The sequence below is a fragment of the Thunnus albacares genome, chromosome 8, assembly GCF_914725855.1.
Source record: "Thunnus albacares chromosome 8, fThuAlb1.1, whole genome shotgun sequence".
NCBI classification, from domain to species: domain Eukaryota; kingdom Metazoa; phylum Chordata; class Actinopteri; order Scombriformes; family Scombridae; genus Thunnus; species Thunnus albacares.
Window position 1 is genome coordinate 31,629,237 of NC_058113.1, and position 19,699 is coordinate 31,648,935.

Consider the following 19,699-nt stretch of genomic DNA (forward strand, 5'->3'; position numbering starts at 1 on the left):
AATTTAGTCATCTTTATAATACAGCGTCTTTCGTGGTAATGTAAAAAAGGCATGATTTGTGATCCAAAGGTTTAACTTTTTAATCATCAGAATTTTGTACCCAAATCAATCCTTCACAATGAATAATAAAAAACCTATCATAGGACATAAAATAATTTTGTAACTATTAGATTTGAATGATTTTTCCTCATATATCAAAGGAACGAAGCTGCATTTTATAGAAATTGCGTATGCGTGACAGTTTCAAGACAAACCGCCATGAAACTTCAGTTAAGTCTTCACTTTGGTCTGAGTTCGTTTGAGCTAATTGTTTTGTCTTGACTTGGCTATTGCAACGTCCTGCTAGTGCTTGTTAGTTGCTTCAATGCTCAACTGACAGCTAGCTATGGTAGCCATTTAGCTAGCTGTTAATTAAGATGGTGCGCACTCACGTGTGTGAGAACAGGTCCCGCTGTCTTCCCGTCGACAACAGAAGATTTGCTAAATTTCTACATGATGAATAATAATCTTATACAACAGCCAGATGCCGACCTGACTGGACTTCATCTACTTGAGGTAAGTAACAGTGGCACTGACAATTAGGGATGTGCCTGAATCAAAATTTTCCCGCTGCGATTATTGTAGGTAAAAATATCACTGTAAACAGTAACGTCATTATCACGATAATCAAATTTCCTGAAATCCATTTATTAGTGCTAAAATATCGTTAACTTCACAGCACGATCACCTTGGATTTTATTCTCTGAACAGTGGTCTGTAAGTATATGTTGCAGCTTTATTGGACTGCAAAAGAAATAACATCAACAGTTTAAACTCTGTAACCAAAATTAAGTTGTTCAAACTTTAGGATAGTTGACTAGAAATGACTTTAATATAGATAACATTGGATTTTAAACTTTTTCAATTAAAAAAATCAACATTATCAATGCATTACTTTGTTGCACTTTAACTCATACTTTTCCAGTGCCACATGCTATTACAGAAATATGAATGCAGGAGCGCACAGTACATACTGAGTACAAACTTTGTCTTTACCTAACTCATATACTATGTTCCTACACCTCATCATCAGACTTGTCTGTGTCACCCCTGTTCTCTAAACCCTGCTCTCTGCGACCCTTAAAATTATGTGTCCCGACTTGCTGACACCTCAGGACATACTTTGGTTTTGAGCTTCATATTTTAGCTGGGATCTCGGGGCTCCTGCATCGTACAGATGCCACCTCTCGCAAAAACGCCAACTTCCGTGAACTTTCTCTTCTTTTTTCTCTTTGTCTTCATGTTTTCTTTTTGGTGGCTTAATACCGGGATTGTGTCACCACATCTCTAACGTGTAGCCTAACGCAGATGTTTCTTAATCTAGCATGAAAGAAACAATGTTCTCTCATGTGTAACCAAAAATGATTTATAGGCCCTCATACATAGACAAGGTTATATGTCGTTGCCTTCCAAAATGACCCAACAACTTGGTTAAGGTTACAGCAGGGAAAGATCGTAGTCATGAATAAAAAAAATAAAAAGACTCGGTTAAGTCTGGAAAAAATGGTAATTATGTTTAAAAGAAACCAGCGTTGACTGTAGGGGGTGTGGTGCCAAAGTCAGACATTTGTGTCCTAAAACATCCACACAACATCCTACAAGGTTCTGCAGCTTTTGCTCTGACAGGACAGTCATCACTCACATTCAAGTTAAGGGGATGTAAAGTCTTGTGAGGAGAACATAAATATAGGTAAGTACTGACCTAATGATTGATGCCATTGTTTTTCTGATAGTATACTTGAGCTGGTATACTACCAGCTGGAGTGTATTTTACCCAAGGACAGCGATAGACAAAGCAATGGGCAACTTCTGATGTTTAACAGTACCTTCGGAGTTGCCTCAGCATATTGGATAGATTTTTCACCCTTGCTGCTTTTTGCCTGCAGCACTGCCCATAAAATTGCTGAATGTATCACTACCCTAAGCCCCACCAACATCAATAACAAAAGGAAGTGAATGCTTTGTTAGCTAAAGCTAGATATTTTGCTAGTGCTCTTTAAATATGAAAATAAATCAAATGTCTTTTTGAGTTCAATATTATCAATATTTACAGTGCACATTAAAAGTCTGGTGAGTGTTGGCTTTGTGGCTTGCTAGCTTGCTCATGTTTGCTAGCTAGCTAAATTTGAGCTTTTTTAGCTAGGCACGCTATAAAAGTATCAACATCTAAATATTACTTTCAGATCGTTTAAGTTTGAGCCAGAAAGATAGCAGTGCTCATAAGTTTTGGTTGGTAGCAACCTGTCCGTTAGCTCACCTATGCAAGCTAATGTTACCTTACATCCATGGTGGAAAAATGCTAATTTAAAAAGCAAATATACATTTTAATATCATAATAATAAAGTTGTAGTAGCAGATGAGTGTAAACTAATAAGTAAATTTGAAAACACAGCTGTTTTACCCTCTAATTTTTTTTTTAAATTTTACAGGCACTGGCAGCAAGGCGCTCTCTGATGACATCACAAACGTTGATTGGCTGAGGTAGTTGTTGAAGGAGAAATAAAGCTTTAGGTATCTTGAAATAAAATTTCTACTAATAAGAATGTCATTGCAGATATCTCTAACTGCCATTCTGACTAATAAGAATATCATTTTGACTCGGAGAAATGCTGTTATGGATATCTTTATATAATTTTGGATGGTCAATTAACCCTTTTTATGTCAAAATGTTTTGTGTTATGTTTTGTGTCTTCTGGAGCTGGTTTTTCAGAAGCTGCGATAAGCCTTCATACCAACAGGTGGCAACATAATCAAAGTGACCCTGAACTAGAGTTCCTGCCGAGATATGTAGAGTTGATCTAGTTCACAGTCTGGCTTTTCTAGCTAAAATTTAATCCTTTGGTTGACCATAAAAATAATTTTTAAAACCATTGATTCACCTGATAGTTCACATCCCATAGTTGTAACACTGATTTTACTGGTAATTGGAGTTTCTTCCACTTAAACTTTAAACGTGTGTCTGTTTAAGTGATATTTTAGATATGAGCAGAATAACAATCTTTCCAAGATAGAGGGATAACATGTTATCAGATAAGCAGATGCTCACATTCTGAAGAGCTGTACTGACAGCCTGCTCAACTACCGCTTTATCTTTGAACCACTAGTAGAGCAGAATCATCAGCATGTAAAACACATCCCTTTCACCGGCTGACTTTATATCATTAACATACAACAAAAAGAAGTGGACCTGAAACACTGCCTTGTAGAACTCTACATTTAACTGTTCTAACATCAGATAATATCCCACTAACACTCACAACTTGTGTCTGCTTTCACTGTATCTCCCTGAGTGCTGAGGGAGTTATTAACCAGATGTAAAATAAGAATTTAAAATAGTGATAGGCAACCTTTAACTTCATGACTACACCACATAGCTCTTTGAGGGATTTCCACAATTTTCGTGGATCGTCCTACATCCGGTCATTTTGTCTTTGAGAACATCTTTCTTAGCTTTAGAGAGCAGTATTCTTACATAATTCCTCAATATCTTAAACTTCTGAAAACTGATGTTCTGATGTTTAAATTGGAACAAATTTATCCAGGACACCTAAGACCCCTAAAAACTGATTTGATTTCTCCTGTTCCTCCTGTTCTCACTGGCAATTAAAGGTTCCCTTTCTAATGAACTTCTAATGTAAGAGATGGGTGACAAAATCCACAAACCTTGTTTTGGGCAAAAATTCATTTCATGCCGTAGCTGAAGCTAATATGAGGATTCAGCAGTCTGAGTTAATCAAATCAAGTGGTAAGATTCTTATGTTACTGTCTTTTTAGTAGAAAATTTCATCTTTGTGTTATTAAAGGCAGAAACTCTTGATGATACCCACCTCGTCTCTCTAACTCACACAGCTGAAGCCAAACAGACACACATGAAATCCCTCTTTTTAAATCACATAATATATTTCCTTAATACAAGACTCTTGTCCCTCGCCCTGTTGGTGCTGATATTGACAGTGAGTGTAACTCATTAAAGAGGCCCAAATGGAGCAACTATACTGAGGTCAGTTCTGCCTCTGTCTCATCTTGATTAAACATGTTACAGCATCCTGAATAATGCCATTCTCTCTGACTTGATGAAAGCTTTCTGACATTTTCAGGGAGCAATTTGTAAGAAAAAGACAATAACAAAAAGGTGTGGCAGCATATTTATTCACTGGAGATACAAGACTGAAATATAAATTTGCTTCTAAATAAATAGAATAACACTTAACCAGACACCTCTACATATATTCTTTTTATCAGAATACATTACTTAAGAAAACAACTGTGTTAACATTTTGTTGAGAAGAAAACAGCTCCCCCTGTTGGCCAATCAGCAGAATTAATTCAACTGTTACATGACCATCAGAAACAGGAAACATCTCATCTCTAACAAAGTGGAAGGACAGCACATTCAAAGTCTTAGATATCTGTTTAGTGCTCACTTTAGCGCACTGGCACGCACACACACACACACACACACACACACACACACACACACACACACACACACACACACACACACACACACAGAGCACATACATGAATAGCTCTGGGAAAAAATCCCAAACTCTATATTAAGTCTCTCCTTTTGTATTTGTATTTATAAGCCATTTGCTTTCATCTTACATGTTGTTGATCTTTACAGAGTATCCAGTAACCTTCTCAAGTGTGGCTTCTCAATGTGTAAACAGATAAATCTTTCTTTTTGCAGATCCATGCGTTTTTGTTACCACAGCTCACTGATTTCCACCCTTTATTTTGGACAGAAATTCCACAGTGATGGTTGGTAGGAGGTTGTGTCCAGGAGCTGATGGAAGAACATAATGTTTAGATCAAGGCTGATGGATTTTATGGTTCAAAATATTTAGGAATGTGTCTTTTACCTTTCAGTCAGATCACTTCCATTGATCCACTTCCATCTCCCATCTTCAACTCTCAGCCCAATCCAGTAGCCATTGATTCCTGAGCTGTGCCAACTCTTTTCATTGATGAATTTCTGAGGACAACAGAAAGACAGTTATGAGAGATATTTAAACACTGAACTTAAATAAACACACTGTGGCCCACAGACTCAGTGTGTTCAGACCTACGGAAAATACAGTTTCATTTCATAAAGACTGTCATAAAATTCCCACAGTTTTGTCATTACCTTTTCATCTTCATTAACTATTACAGCCAAATCTGAATTCCTTCCTCTGCAGTTGTCTTGAGCTTCCTCCCAGGTTCTCTGACCAGGAGGTTTAGCGTTATAGATTAAATAGCAGTCGGACTGGTAGTGCAGCCAGCCATCCTCACAAGCTTTACACTGTCTATCTGAAATAACAGACGCCCACAAATAAACAACATAACTGCATTGTGACATTATTTTTGGTTATTTTTGGACCTGAGTTATAACATCTGAACTTGCTGGTACATACGTACTTTTCTCACTCCACTTTCTTATTTGCTCTAAGTTGTTCTTCTGTGCCTCCAGTTCCTGGCTTCGTGTGTTCAGCTTGTTGTTTTCTGCAGTCAGGTTCCGGTTTTCTGCAGTCAGCTTAGCATTGTTTTCAGAGATGACATATGTAACTACAGCAACAGACAGAGGAAGGGATTGAGCTGTGAGAATTTGTTGCAAGGCAAGTTTATTTATTTAGGAATTTTGTACAAAAACAATTTTAAAAAATGTTTTACATTCATAAAAAACACAAATGATAGGTTAACATGTTTTTTAAGTCTTGTCTTAAAACAACACTGGTGTCTATACAAACATTACAACACATTTTGCGTCCTGTAAATATTCCTGTTGTTCATACTGGTCAATAAAAGATCCCTTCCCAATGAACTTCCAGTGTAAGAGATGGTGGACAAAATCCACAAACCTTGTTGTCTGCAGATATAAATGCCAAACCTTAGCTGAAGCTAATGTGAGGATTCAGCAGACTGAGTCAGTCAGTGTGTTTGTGAATGGATAATGAGAGGTCAATTATAAAGCACTATGGATAAAAGCACTACATAAATGCAGCCATTTACCATTTTTGCACAGAATGAGGATCTTCTCCATTTGAAGGCCATTATGAACAGGAGGAATGATGGTACCAAGAAAAAACTTAACAATGTACATTTGGTCATCTGACTATTGTTTTAAGACAGACTTAAAAAATGTCAACCTGTCCTTTAAATAAGAACTAACAACAACAATAACAAGCTACAGAAAAAGAAAAATGTTTGATTTGATGTGATATTCACATAGAAGATACTCACAGTAGATACGAAGTGCCATGATTACCAACAGTATCACCCAGCACACTGCTATTGGTAGAAAAGACTGAGTGAAGGAAGGAGACTTCTTATCTAAGGAAAAAATAAGGATTCAGCAGAGTTATGTCAACAATTTGCTTCAACTCAAACTGTCTTTTAATAGACTTTTGATACCGAAAAAATGAAAAATGAAAAAAATGAATGAACACCACATATACAGTCTTCAGCTCTCATTTTCATTTCATCTCAATTTCAGTCATCATAATTACTAGTATATTCAACATTTTAATACATTGAATGCTTAACAAAATGAAATTTTGTCAAGTAAATTGTGCTAATAACATACCTGAGGTGGCTGACATTTTGTCCACAGTAAATGCTGCTACATTAACATAGCCACTTTCTTCTTCAGTTTTCTCTGAAACAGTACAGATCAAACACTAATGTTTAAATATCAGTAGTAAATTGGTCTTTATTTGCAGAATCACATCCAATATGCACGCATTTCAAACTTTTTGCTGCCAATGCATTCTCATGTATCAAAAGCACCATGCATTATGAAAAAAGAATAAAGTAACATACTGTGTCATAAAAAGACTAGAATCTGATATGGTTTTTATGTATCAGAAAGTATCTTACCTCCAGAAAAAGAGACATTTGGATTCTTAGAAGTAACAGTAAGTTTTTGTGTTTTTCTGTTCATCCTGAACAAAAGAGACAGTCAGTCAACAGTTCTATATGAAGGCTACTGGGAAATGATAATGTTTCAGTTCTGCTTTAAAGCTGTGACAATTGTTTGGTTGGCGGCTAAAGCTTCTTGAGTTCTTGTGTTTTAAAAATCTTCTCCTTTAATGGTCTTAACAGGATGTGTTCACAACATATTGTCACGCTACTGTGTAGTTTTCCATTCATGAACAGGAAGTCATTTTTATCATAAACACATTTCCCTATTTCTTTCTGCTGAGAGTAAAGACCTATCTGATAAAATGAAATTCTACCTTTTAATACACTCATCTTGCTTTTTCATGAATTCAAAACTTTATCAATAACATTATTTGGGATGTATGTTATTCTGTGACCTAAGATAATGTAAATAAATGACTGCAGTCTGACAAACTGGGCAGCAACAATTTTCAATTTCCACACTCAACAATTATCACATATTCATAAGACATAATGATAAAAGAGTGGCTTCACACTAATTTCTGAGTAGTTTAGTCATAAATTAACAAGACAAGAAATAAATTAGACTGAAAGGTTTCAGTGTGATTTTTACACAAGTCTGGAACAAGAATCACATAATAGAGATGCTTACAGATGATAGAGTGTCTGAGTTAATACTCACAGTAAATATGAAAGGTTGTGATTAAAACAGGATAACCCAACTCACTGCTATTGGTGGAAAAAAATGAGTGAAGGAGAGAGACATCTTAGAGGAAAAATAAGAATTTAGGTGAATTATATCAACAAAGTGCTTCAACAAGAAATACGGATTCAACAATCTGTTTTAACACAGTCAGATGTGCTTTTTTATCAACAAAATCAACACACCCTTCTTTTTGAAATACCACATATACAGCTTTCAAGCATTCATACTTTCCATCATCATTATTACATGTTTATTCAACATTTCAATTCTAAAATTTTATGAGGTAAATTGTGCTCATAACATACCTGAGGTGGCTGACATGTTCTTAATGCATAATGCAGCATTAACGTAGTCACAGCAGAGATCAAACACTGTTTAAACATCTGGACCTCCACTATATTGAGCAGACTGGAGAAATTTAATGCAAAAGCTGAAGTTTGAAACAAAGTTTGATATTTTTGTTGTGTTGTCAGGCAGCAAAACCATCATCTATTCTGAAAAATAATAAAGTAATATATTGCTGCACTAAAAGGTGGTAACCTTGTTATGTTTTAATGTATTAGAAAGTATCTTGTGTTCAGACAAAGAAACATTTGGACTTTGAGATGTTACAGTAAGTGTCTGTTTTTCTGTTCATTCTGAACAAAGCATGAAGTTGACAAGCAGTCATATATGAGGGCTATGCAGTGTACCATTCACAGAGTGAATGTGTATGTTTTAGTTCTGCTTTAAGGTGTGACAGAGTTGTATGATTAAGCCACATGCAGATTACAAGACTATGAATATCTGAGAGCTGCTGTGCTGCTCAAATAATAAGACATTTGTTGTACCAGACTGTTGTCCTGTTGACATGAGTGTTAATAAACCACACAACTGATCTCAGAGGAGATGTACTGGTAACAAGATTATTCCATCGTGAGAAATGCAAGAATGGATCAAATTATAATCTTCAACAAGAAACACACAAGAAGTGACAATAGATCAGACTGTCCGTTCTTCAGGTGCAGATATGATGCATTCTGCCACAGACACATGCAGTGTTTGAATCAAATAAAGGAGCTGCTGTAAATATGATACAGATGTGATTTTCACAAGACCCAATATACAGAAATCCCAATAACATCAGCCATAAAGTGAGTGCACCACACACATCCAGAGAGCTCAGTGTTAACTGAAAATGAATAAAGTAATGAATTAAACAGGGGGCGGGAGTTTTGGTTTGTGCTGTGATGATAAACTTGAATTTGAACCTGACATTCAGATACTTGTAAAAACACTACAGGCTACAGCTGTACTCTTTTTACGTTTTGTCTTTTTGATATTTCTCTCTCTGTGTATGTATATATCTACATTCCTAGTTAAGCTTTTATAATGACCCCTATTGCATTAATAATATTAGTGGTTGCAGTATGTGTGTGGGTGTTTGTCCACTTCCTCCTTCCCTGCCTCTGATTTCCTGTAAGCTCTGCTCTTCTCGCCTCTCATTTCAGACTCATCTTCAAGATTAACCAACTACAAGCACAGCCAGTTTTAGCTACTGTCAAAGCATTGCAGCGCATTTACTCACTGGTGATACAGAATACACTTAAACATGGATTTTCTTCTGCATAGACATACAACACATAACATACACATAACCAGTCACATCTACATATAAATATCCTTTACATGAGAATACAAATACTTACACAAACAACCAGTATGCAGCTGCATTTGCATGGTTCTGGCATAAAGCGTGCCCTAATTATTGTTATTCAAATATGACTCATTATAAACGAGGACCAAAAACACTTTTTTGAGTCTCATTTGAACTGATGTAGTTTTGTTTGTGTTTTAGCCAGATGCTAAACAAGCACATTTCCAGAAACCAGACGATGTCACTTGAAGCCTAATACATGCATCTTGGCCTTACAGTTCTCCTGTTATAAGGTTTTCCATGTGGGTGTGCCAAATAGGTGAAAATTCTATAAAAAGGGTAGATGTTAAAGGGTTAATGATATCTGAACATAGTGTCATTTTCTTTGAGGCAGTAGGTATCAATGCTCCACTGAGCTCACTTCATATTTGCTGTGTTTAGTTGTTCCTCTGTGTGTCCAGCTCCTGGTTTCCAGTGTTGAGCTGCTTGTTTTGTGTTGTCAGGTTCTGGTTTTCCACAGGCAGGTTTGTGATCTTGCTTTCTAAGTGTTTGTTGTTGAGGTTTGTCAGGTTGCAACTGACCATCAGTAGAATCGTGTGGTTGTTGATTTGCCGTCTTCATCTGCTGGTTTACTGCAGTCAGTTTGATGTTGTTTTTAGAGATGATTGACTGAGTGAATTCATTTGATCCCCTAAAACATGCAAATTTAAAATTGTTACAATCATGAATTAAATCACAAAAAAGCTTATTTCCTTTGTTGTCCTCTACACACAGTATAACAAACAGCATGTCAATGACAACATAGGACAAATACATGTATGCCAACAATTATTTACAATACATACAATGGTGAGGTATCATGGTCTGCATGCTCTAAGCTCCCTTTATCATGTATGTCAGGTTATAAATGACTGAGAAACCATCTTTTCAAGGCCACTGTGAATATGTGCTCTGATGTGATGAGTTTTAGACTGAAAGGAAGGTTGTTCTATGGTACAGCTGCAGAATAAAGGAATATATTTTTACCCATTAAAGTCTTCAAGCAAAACTAGATAAAATTAATTGAATTGCCCCTTTTTAGATGGTTATGGGTATTTTTAAACACTTATACTAGTGTTTAAAACTAATTTTATAAGTAACAAAGAACCTGATAAAGTTAACCATTTTCTCAACTGTTAGCCAGTTTAGTTTTTTAAAGTGATCTGACTCAACGTAGAAGTTTTAAAATGACCCTAACTAGTTTGTTTTGTGTCTGTAGGAGTTTGTTTTTCAGAAGCTGCAATAATCCTTTGTACCAACAGGTGGAAGTATAGTCAAACTGACCCTGAACCAGAGTTCCTGCCTGGATATGTAGAGTTGATTTATTTCACAGTTTGGCTTTTCTAACTAAAATTTAATCCTTTGGTTGACTAAAAAATAACTTTTAAAACCATTGATTCACCTGATAGTTCACATCCTGAATATGTAACACAATTTCTACCGGTAATTGGAGTTTCTCCCACTTTAACTTTAAACTCTGGGTCTGTTTGAGTGATATTTGAGATCTAAATTACTTCAATCTTTCCAAGATAGAGGGATAACCTGTTAACAGATAACCAGATGTTTACATTCTGAAGAGCTGTATTGAGAGACTGCTCAACTTTTTCAGGGAGCAATTTGTAAGAAAAAGACAATAACAACAAAGTGTGGCAGCATATTTATTCACTGGAGATACAAGACTGAAATATAAATTTGCTTCTAGATAAACAGAATAACACTTAACAAGTCGCCTCTACATATATTCTTTTCATCAGAATACATTACTTAAGAAAAAAACTGTGAACATTTTGTTGAGAAGAAAACAGCTCCCCTGTTGGCCAATCAGCAGTAATAATTCAAATGTTACATGACAATAAAACAGGAAACAACATCTCATCTCTAACAAAGTAGAAGAACAGCATATTCAGTTTCAAACTCCCTTTAGCGCATACACACACACACACACAAATAAATGGAGATACAAGACTGAAATATGAATTTGCTTCTAGATAAACAGATGAAACTTAACCAGTCACCTCTACATATAAATATTCTTTTCATCAGAAAACAATACGTAAAAGGAAACTTGGGTATTTTGCATGGACCCTAACCAAGTCTCACTCAAGGAGAAGTCTTGTTCTGATATCCCGCGACAGTTTAATTGTCGAAACCAGCTAAATATTCAGCAATGATTTTGAAAATCTATGCTTCCTGTACTCCAACACAACAAACTCTTCCCATCACTCCTCTCTCCAACTGTGTCATGGCTGAATATTTTGCTGATTTCAAGAACACTCAACTACTCAGTATTGCTCAATACTGGACCAATTGCAAAAATTGTTGTCCCCATTAGTCACTTAGACATGACGGGAAAACAGGGTCCAGGTTTAAAAATCCCAAAGTTTCCTGTTAAGAAAACAACTCTGTGAACATTTTGTTGAGAACAAAACAGCTCCCCGTATATACTATATAATAATAATAATAATATATATATATATATATGTATATGGAGTGAAACAAACTGGAAATGTTGAAGTAAAAATCTTTGTACTGATAGTTATAAGCCAATTGATCTTACATGTTATTAATCTTTACAGAGTACCCAGTAACCTTCTCAAGTGTGGCTTCTCAGTGTTTAAACAGTTAAAGCCTTCTTTTTGCAGATCCATTGTTTTTTGTCACCACAGTTCACTGATTTCCACTCTTCATTATGGACAAAACATGCACAGTGACCGTTGGTAGGAGTATCTATTGAGGAACTGATGGAAGAACATAATGTTTAGATCAAGCCTGATAGATTTTATGATTCAAAATATTTGGGATTGTGTCTTTTACCTTTCAGTCAGATCACTTCCATTGATCCACTTCCATCTCCCATCTTCAACTCTCAGGCCAATCCAGTAGCCATTGACTCCTGAATTGCCAAAACTGTAATCATTGATGAATCTCTGAGGACAACAGAAAGACAGTTATGACTCAGTGTGTTCAGACCTACAGTAAATACAGTTTCATTTTATATAGGCTGTTATAAAATTCCCACAGTTTTCTCATTACCTTTTCATCTTCATTAACTATTACAGCCAAATCTGAATTCCTTCCTCTGCAGTTGTCCTGAGCTTCCTCCCAGGTTCTCTGCTCAGGAGGAGGAGGGTTATTGATTAAATAGCAGCTGGACTGGTAATCCAGCCAGCCCCTCTCACAAGCTTTACACTGTCTGTCTGAAATAACAGAGACCAACAAATAAACAGCATTACTACATTGTGGCATTATTATTCATTATTTATGGACTTCATTTATGAGATCTGAACGTACTGTTATTTTCTTTGGGGCAGTAGGCATCAATGCTCCACTGGGCTTGAGCAACGCTTTTCTCACTCCACTTTGTCTCCATGTTTTGTATTTGTTCTGTTAAGTTGTTCCTTTGTGTCTCCAGCTGCTTAGTTTGTTTCATCAGGTTTTCGTGTCCAGCAGTCAGGACGGAGGTAACTACAGTCAAACAGTAAGGGTGTGGGGCTGTGAGCAGTTTAGTCATTGTGTTACAAGTTAACAAGATAAAAGTTTGACTTAAGGTAATAGTCACATAAATCATATTTTCAGTCACCCTTCATTACTTTTCATAGAACAAACCTGGGACAGGAATCATTGCAGCTGAGTATTAATAGAGACAAATACAAATATTGCTTACAGAAGGCACAGAGTGACTGATGAGTAAATACTCACAGTGGATACGAAGGGCCATGATTACTAACAGAATCACCCAAATCACTGCTATTGGTAGAAAAGACTGAGTGAAGGAGGGAGACTTCTTATCTGAGAAAAAATATGGATTCAGCAGAATTATGTTAACAATTTGCTTTAGCTCAAATTGGCTTTTTATAGACTTTTGATATTGAAAAATGAACACACCCTTATTTAATAACACCACATATACAGTCTTCAGCTCTCATATTCACACTTTCCGTCATCATAATTACTAGTATATTCAACATTTTAATTCTAAAATTTTGTGAGGTAAATTGTGTTCATAACATACCTGAGGTGGCTGACATCTTGTTCTCGGTGCATAATGCGGCATTAACGTAGTCACCTTCTTTCTCGAGTTCCTCTGAAACGGCACAGATCAAACACTGTTTAAACATCTGGACCTCCACTATATTAAGCAAACTGGAGAAATCAAATGCAAAAGATGAAGTCTGAAATCAATTTTGACATTTCGGAAGCATTTGCTGCCAATGTGTTGTCATGTATCAAAAGCATCATGCATTATAAAAAGAATAAAATACTGCTTCACAAAAAGATGAGAACTTGTATTATGTATCAGAAAGTATCTTACCTCCAGAAAAAGAGACATTTGGATTCTTAGAAGTAAAGGTAAGCTTCTGTGTTTTTCTGTTCATCCTGAACAAAAGAGGCAGTTAGTCAGCAGTTCTATATGAAGGTTATAGGGAAATGGTAAAGTTCAAAGAAGTTTATGGTTTAGTTCTGCTTTGTAACCGCGACAGTTGTTTGGTCAGCGGCCAATGCTTCTTGAGTTCTTGTGTTATGAAATCTCCTCCTTTACTGGTTTTAACAGGGTGTGTTTGCAACATATTGTCATGTCAGTGCAGTTCACCTTTCATGAACAGAAAATAACTTTGATCATAATCAAAAATGTTTGTCCATTTCTTTCTGCTGAGACTGAAGACCTATCTGATCAAATTAAATTCTACCTTTTAGTACACTCATCTTGCTTTTTCATGAATTCAAAAATTGATCAATAACATTATTTGTGGTATATGTTATTTTGTGACCAAAGATGAGGTGGCTGAAATTTTGCTCAGTGCATGCAGCTGCATTAACATTGTCACTTTCTTTCTCATGTTCCTCTGAAACAGAACAGATCAAACACAAAGGTTTCCATATCTGCAGTAAATTAGCCTTTATTTGCAGAAATAAGTTGAGCAAAGTGGAGAAATCGAATGCAAAAGATGAAGTTTAAAAAATGTCAACATTTTGAAAGCATTTGGTGCCAAAGTGTAATTATTAAGTATCTTGTGTGCAGATAAAGAAACATTTAGATTGTAATAGGAAGTCTTGCTTATTAGAGTGTTTTATAAAGAGGAACTCCATGTTTGTCAGATGGGGCTTTACTCTTTAATGGTGTTGTTACTTATTGTGCTGAATTTTGTTCCTGGGCAGCAAAGAGGCTCAGTGATTACACTGCCACTTCACATGATGAAGGTCCTGGTTTTTAGCCTTTCTGTGTGGAGTTTACATGTTCCCTCGTGGTCACATGACCTTCCTCTGGGTCATCAGTCTCCTCCCGCAGTGCAAACACATGCATGTCAGGTGTGTGTGTGTGTGTGCTAATCTGTGGAGAAATATCCAGTCTAAAACAGGGCTAACACAGACTCTTTTCCTACCTTTCACCCAGTGCATGCTGGGATAACCTCCACTTCCACCAGGACTCTAAACTTACATACAGTGAGCAGGTAGAGTGTAGGGGATGGGTGATGAATGAATGGAAGGATGGATGAGTGGATAGAGTTTTGCTCCCAGTATGACTAATAAACAATGAACTTATGTGTTGGTTTGTTCATAAATCATACAATTTTTAATGAGGCATATATGATAATCAGGAATGTTGAAATATGAATGTTTGAGAGCTCATGCATCCATCTATCTGTCTGTCCATTAATGTTGTTCAGTCTGTCTGAATGCAGATATTTATTTTCACCATCTCAGGTCACAAAACAACATTTAACCACAATCGTATTACTCAAGTTTCGACTTAATGAAATAGGAAGTTGTGTGTATTTAAAGGTAGAATGTCATGTTTGTCAGATGAGTTTTCGGTCTCTGCAGAAAAGAAATAGGCAAATGTATTTGATAATGATAAAAGTTGCTGATTAAAGGCAAACTGCAATAGTGTGAGAATATGCTGCAGACACAGCGGGTTAAAACCATTAAAGGAGATTTTCTAACACAAGAACTTAGCATTAGCCGCTAACCAAACACCTTTCACAACTTCAAAGCAGAATTAAAACCATCAACCTCTCTATGAAAGTTTGTACACTTTTAACTTTCCCCTACAGCCTTCATATAGGATGCTGGTGAACTTTATGCTTTGATGAACAGAAATATACAGAAATACTTTTAAAAAGTTAAATGTTTCTTTATATGCAGGTAAGATGCTTTCTCATGGTTTTGTGTAGCAGTAGATTGTTTATGTTTGTATTTTACAAAATGAATGATGTCTGATGGTTAACAACACTGCCAACAATTGTGTCACATTACATACTTGCTGTAAGTCTGTAGAGTCCTGGTGGAAGTGGAGGTTATCCCAGAATGCACTGGTTGAAAGGCAGGAAAACCACACAATATGATACTTTCCTAATATAAGACTTCTTGACCCTCTCTGGAGCTCTGTTGGTGCTGATGTTGTCGGTGTATGTAACTGATTAATAAGGCTGAAATGGAGCCAACATGACAAGACACAGTGAGGTCAGGTCTGCTTCTGTCTCATCTTGATTAAACATGTTACAGCATCCTGAATAATGCCATTCTCTCTGACTTGATGAAAGCTTTCTGACATTTTCAGGGAGCAATTTGTAAGAAAAAGACAATAACAACAAGGTGTGGTAGCACATTTATTCACTGGAGATACAAGACTGAAATATAAATTTGCTTCTAAATAAACAGAATAACACTTAACCAGTCACCTCTACGTATATTCTTTTCATCAGAATACAATACTTAAGAAAACAACTGTGTGAACATTTTGTTGAGAAGAAAACAGCTCTCCTGTTGGCCAATCAGCAGTAATAATTCAACTGTAACAGGAAACAACATCTCATCTCTAAGAAAATAGAAGAACAGCACATTCAAAGTATTAGTTAGCTCACTTTAGCATGCTCACACACACAGACAGACACAGAGCACATACATGAATAGCTTTGGGAAAAATCCCAAACTCTGTATTAAAAATCTTTGTATTGATATATATATATATATATATATATATATATATATATATATATTTATATTTATATAGGCCTGTTGATATGATCTTACATGTTATTAATCTTTACAGAGTATCCAGTAACCTTCTCAAGTGTGGCCTCTCAGTGTTTAAACAGATAAAGCCTTGTTTTTGCAGATCCATCCGTTTTTCTCACCGCAGCTCACTGATTTCCATCCTTCCTTTTGGACAGAAATTGCACAGTGACCGTTGGTAGGAGGTTGTGTCCAGGAGCTGATGGAAGAACATAATGTTCAGAACAAGCCTGATAGATTTTATGATTCAAAATATTTAGGAATGTGTCTTTTACCTTTCAGTCAGATTACTTCCATCGATCCACTTCCATCTCCCATCTTCAACTCTCAGCCCAATCCAGTAGCCTTTGACTTCTTTACTGCGCCAACTGTTGTCATTGATGAATTTCTGAGGACAACAGAAAGACAGTTATGTGAGATATTTAAACACTGAACTTAAATAAACACACTGTGGCCCACAGACTCAGTGTGTTCAGACCCACAGAAAATACAGTTTCATTTCATATAGGCTGTCATAAAATTCCTACAGTTTTCTCATTACCTTTTCATCTTCATTAACTATTACAGCCAAATCTGAAAACTTTCCTCTGCAGTTGTCTCGAGCTTCCTCCCAGGTTTTCTGATCAGGAGGTTTAGCGTTATTGATCTCATAGCAGCTGGACTGGTGCTGCAGCCAGCCATCCTCACAAGCTTTACACTGTCTGTCTGAAATAACAGAGACCAACAAATAAACAACACTACTGCATTGTGACATTTTTATTGATTATTTTTGAACTTCGATTATAAGATCTGAACGTTATTATTGTCTTTGGGTCAGTAGGCATTAATGATCTGCTGGACTCGAGCAACACTGTTCTCACTCTCTCTTCGTTTCTGTTCTGTTAAGTTGTTGTTCTGTGCCTCCAGTTCCTGGTTTCGTGTGTTCAGCTTGTTGTTTTCTGCATTCAGGATCTGGTTTTCTGCAGTCAGGTTTTGGTTTTCTGCAGTCAGCTTGGCATTGTTTCCAGAGATGACAGATGTAACTACAGCGACAGACAGAGGAAGGGGTTGAGCTGTGAGAATTTGTTGCAAGGCCAGTTTATTTATTTAGCAATTTTGTACAAAAACACAATTTAAAAAAAATGTTTTACATTCATAAAAAACACAAATGATAGGTTAACATTTTTTTAATAAAATAACACTGGTGTCTATACAAACATTACAACAGGTTTTGCGTCCTGTAAATATTCCTGTTGTTCATACTGGTCAATAAAAGATTCCTTCCTAATGAACTTCCAGTGTAAGAGATGGTGGACAAAATCCACAAACCTTGTTGTCTGCAAAAATAGATCCCAAACCGTAGCTAAAGCTAATGTGAGGATTCAGCAGACTGAGTCAGTCAGTGTGTGTGTGAATGGATGAATGAGAGGTCAATTATAAAGCACTATGGATAAAAGCACTACATAAATGCAGCCATTTAGCACTTTTGCACAGAACAAGGATCTTCTCCATTTGAAGGCCATTATGAACAGGAGGAATGATTGCACCAAGAAAAAACTGTAACAATGTACATTTGGGTATCTGACTATTGTTTTAAGACAGACTTAAAAAATGTCAACATCCTTTAACTAAGAACTAACAACAACAATAACAAGCTACAGAAAAAGAAAAACATTTAATTTGATGTGATATTCACATAGAAGATACTCACAGTAGATACGATGGGCCATGATTACCAACAGTATCACCCAGCACACTGCTATTGGTAGAAAAGACTGAGTGAAGGAAGGAGACTTCTTATCTAAGGAAAAAATAAGGATTCAGCAGAGTTATGTCAACAATTTGCTTCAACTCAAACTGTCTTTTTATAGACTTTTGATGTTGAAAAAATGAACACACCTTTATTTAACAATACCACATATACAGTCTTCAGCTCTCATATTCACACTTCCAGTCATCATAATTACTAGTTTATTCAACATTTTAATTAAAAAACAAAATGAATGCTTAACAAAATGAAATTTTGTCAGGTAAATTGTGCTAATAACATACCTGAGGTGGCTGACATGTTGTCGACAGGAAATGCTGCTGTATTAACATAGTCACTTTCTTCCTCAATTTTCTCTGAAACAGTACAGATCAAACACTAATGTTTAAATATCAGCAGTAAATTGGCCTTTATTTGCAGAATGACATCCGATATGTTGAGCAGACTGGAGAAATCAAATACAATATGACATTTCAAAACTATTTGCTGCCAAAGCATTTTCATGTATCCAAAGCACCATGCATTATGAAAAAAGAATAAAGTAACATACTGCTTCATAAAAGACTAGAATCAGATGAAGTTTTTATGTATCAGAAAGTATCTTACCTCCAGAAAAAGAGACATTTGGATTCTTAGAAGTAACAGTAAGTTTTTGTGTTTTTCTGTTCATCCTGAACAAAAGAGACAGTCAGCAGTTCTATATGAAGGCTACAGAGAAATGATAAAGTGCATAGAAGTTTATGGTTTTTAGTTCTGCTTTGAACAGTTGTTTGATTAATGATGAGTTCTCATGAATATTATGAAATCTTCTCCTGTAATGCTTGTAATTCAGTGTGTCTGCAACATATTGTCACGCTGTTGCAATTTGCATTTCATGAACAGGAAGTGACTTTTATCATAAACACATTCGTCCATTTCTTTCTGCTGAGACTGAAGACCTATCTGATAAAATGAAATTCTACCTTTTAATACACTCATCTTGCTTTTTCATGAATTCAAAACTTTATCAATAACATTATTTGTGGTATATGTTACTTTTTAGAGTGTCTGAGTTAATACTCACAGTAAATATGAAAGGTTGTGATTAAAACAGGATAACCCAACTCACTGCTATTGGTGGAAAAGACTGAGTGCATACATGCATCTTGGCCTTACAGTTCTCCTGTTATAAGCTTTTCCATGTGGGTGTGCCAAATAGGTGAAAATTCTACAAAAAGGGTGGATGTTACAGGGTTAATGATATCTGAACATAGTGTCATTTTCTTTGAGGCAGTAGATATCAATGCCCCACTGAGCTCACTTCGTATTTGCTGTGTTTAGTTGTTCCTCTGTGTGTCCAGCTCCTGGTTTCCAGTGTTGAGCTGCTTGTTTTGTGTTGTCAGGTTCTGGTTTTCCACAGGCAGGTTTGTGATCTTGCTTTCTAAGTGTTTGTTGTTGAGGTTTGTCAGGTTGCAACTGACCATCAGTAGAGTCGTGTGGTTGTTAATTTGCCGTCTTCATCTGCTGGTTTACTGCAGTCAGTTTGATGTTGTTTTTAGAGATGATTGACTGATTGAATTCATTTGATCCCCTAAAACGTACAGATTTAAAATTGTTACGATCATGAATTAAATCACAAAAAGGCTTATTTCCT

At 36.1% G+C, this 19,699-nt stretch overlaps 3 protein-coding genes across 4 annotated transcripts in view; 1 reads left to right on the top strand and 2 right to left on the bottom strand.

The window, feature by feature from the left end:
• nes (nestin) overlaps positions 1–19,699 on the top strand; it is a 94,253-nt gene that overhangs the window by 487 nt on the left and 74,067 nt on the right. The gene's annotated exons all lie outside the window — the stretch shown is intronic.
• LOC122987152 (asialoglycoprotein receptor 1-like) lies at positions 11,805–14,379 on the bottom strand. Its single transcript, XM_044358853.1, has 7 exons — positions 13,618–14,379; positions 13,318–13,389; positions 13,005–13,094; positions 12,597–12,770; positions 12,339–12,502; positions 12,120–12,232; positions 11,805–12,043 (listed from the first exon to the last, which is right to left on the bottom strand). The coding sequence occupies exons 1-7, from the start codon at positions 13,679–13,681 to the stop codon at positions 11,920–11,922; spliced, it is 801 nt and encodes a 266-aa protein (XP_044214788.1). The 5' UTR covers positions 13,682–14,379; the 3' UTR covers positions 11,805–11,919.
• Positions 15,105–19,193, bottom strand: LOC122988120 (CD209 antigen-like protein C). The gene is made up of 7 exons (XM_044360280.1): positions 18,351–19,193; positions 18,010–18,099; positions 17,180–17,341; positions 16,861–17,024; positions 16,595–16,707; positions 16,338–16,518; positions 15,105–16,122 (listed from the first exon to the last, which is right to left on the bottom strand). Exons 1-6 carry the CDS (start codon positions 18,364–18,366, stop codon positions 16,395–16,397), a joined length of 669 nt encoding a protein of 222 aa, XP_044216215.1. The 5' UTR covers positions 18,367–19,193; the 3' UTR covers positions 15,105–16,122; positions 16,338–16,394.

Bases quoted from the DNA above. Each gene is read 5' to 3' on its own strand.
- LOC122987152 (XM_044358853.1), bottom strand. From the start codon at position 13,681: ATGAACAGAAAAACACAGAAGCTTACCTTTACTTCTAAGAATCCAAAT. The intron at 13,390-13,617 runs GTAAGATACTTT...GTGCCGTTTCAG, and splicing joins AAATGTCTCTTTTTCTGGAG to AGGAACTCGAGAAAGAAGGT. The intron at 13,095-13,317 runs GTATGTTATGAA...ATTTTTTCTCAG, and splicing joins CAAGATGTCAGCCACCTCAG to ATAAGAAGTCTCCCTCCTTC.
- LOC122988120 (XM_044360280.1), bottom strand. The intron at 17,342-18,009 runs GTGAGTATCTTC...CTGTCGCTGTAG, and splicing joins CATGGCCCATCGTATCTACT to TTACATCTGTCATCTCTGGA. The intron at 16,708-16,860 runs GTAATGAGAAAA...TGTTGTCCTCAG, and splicing joins TAGTTAATGAAGATGAAAAG to AAATTCATCAATGACAACAG.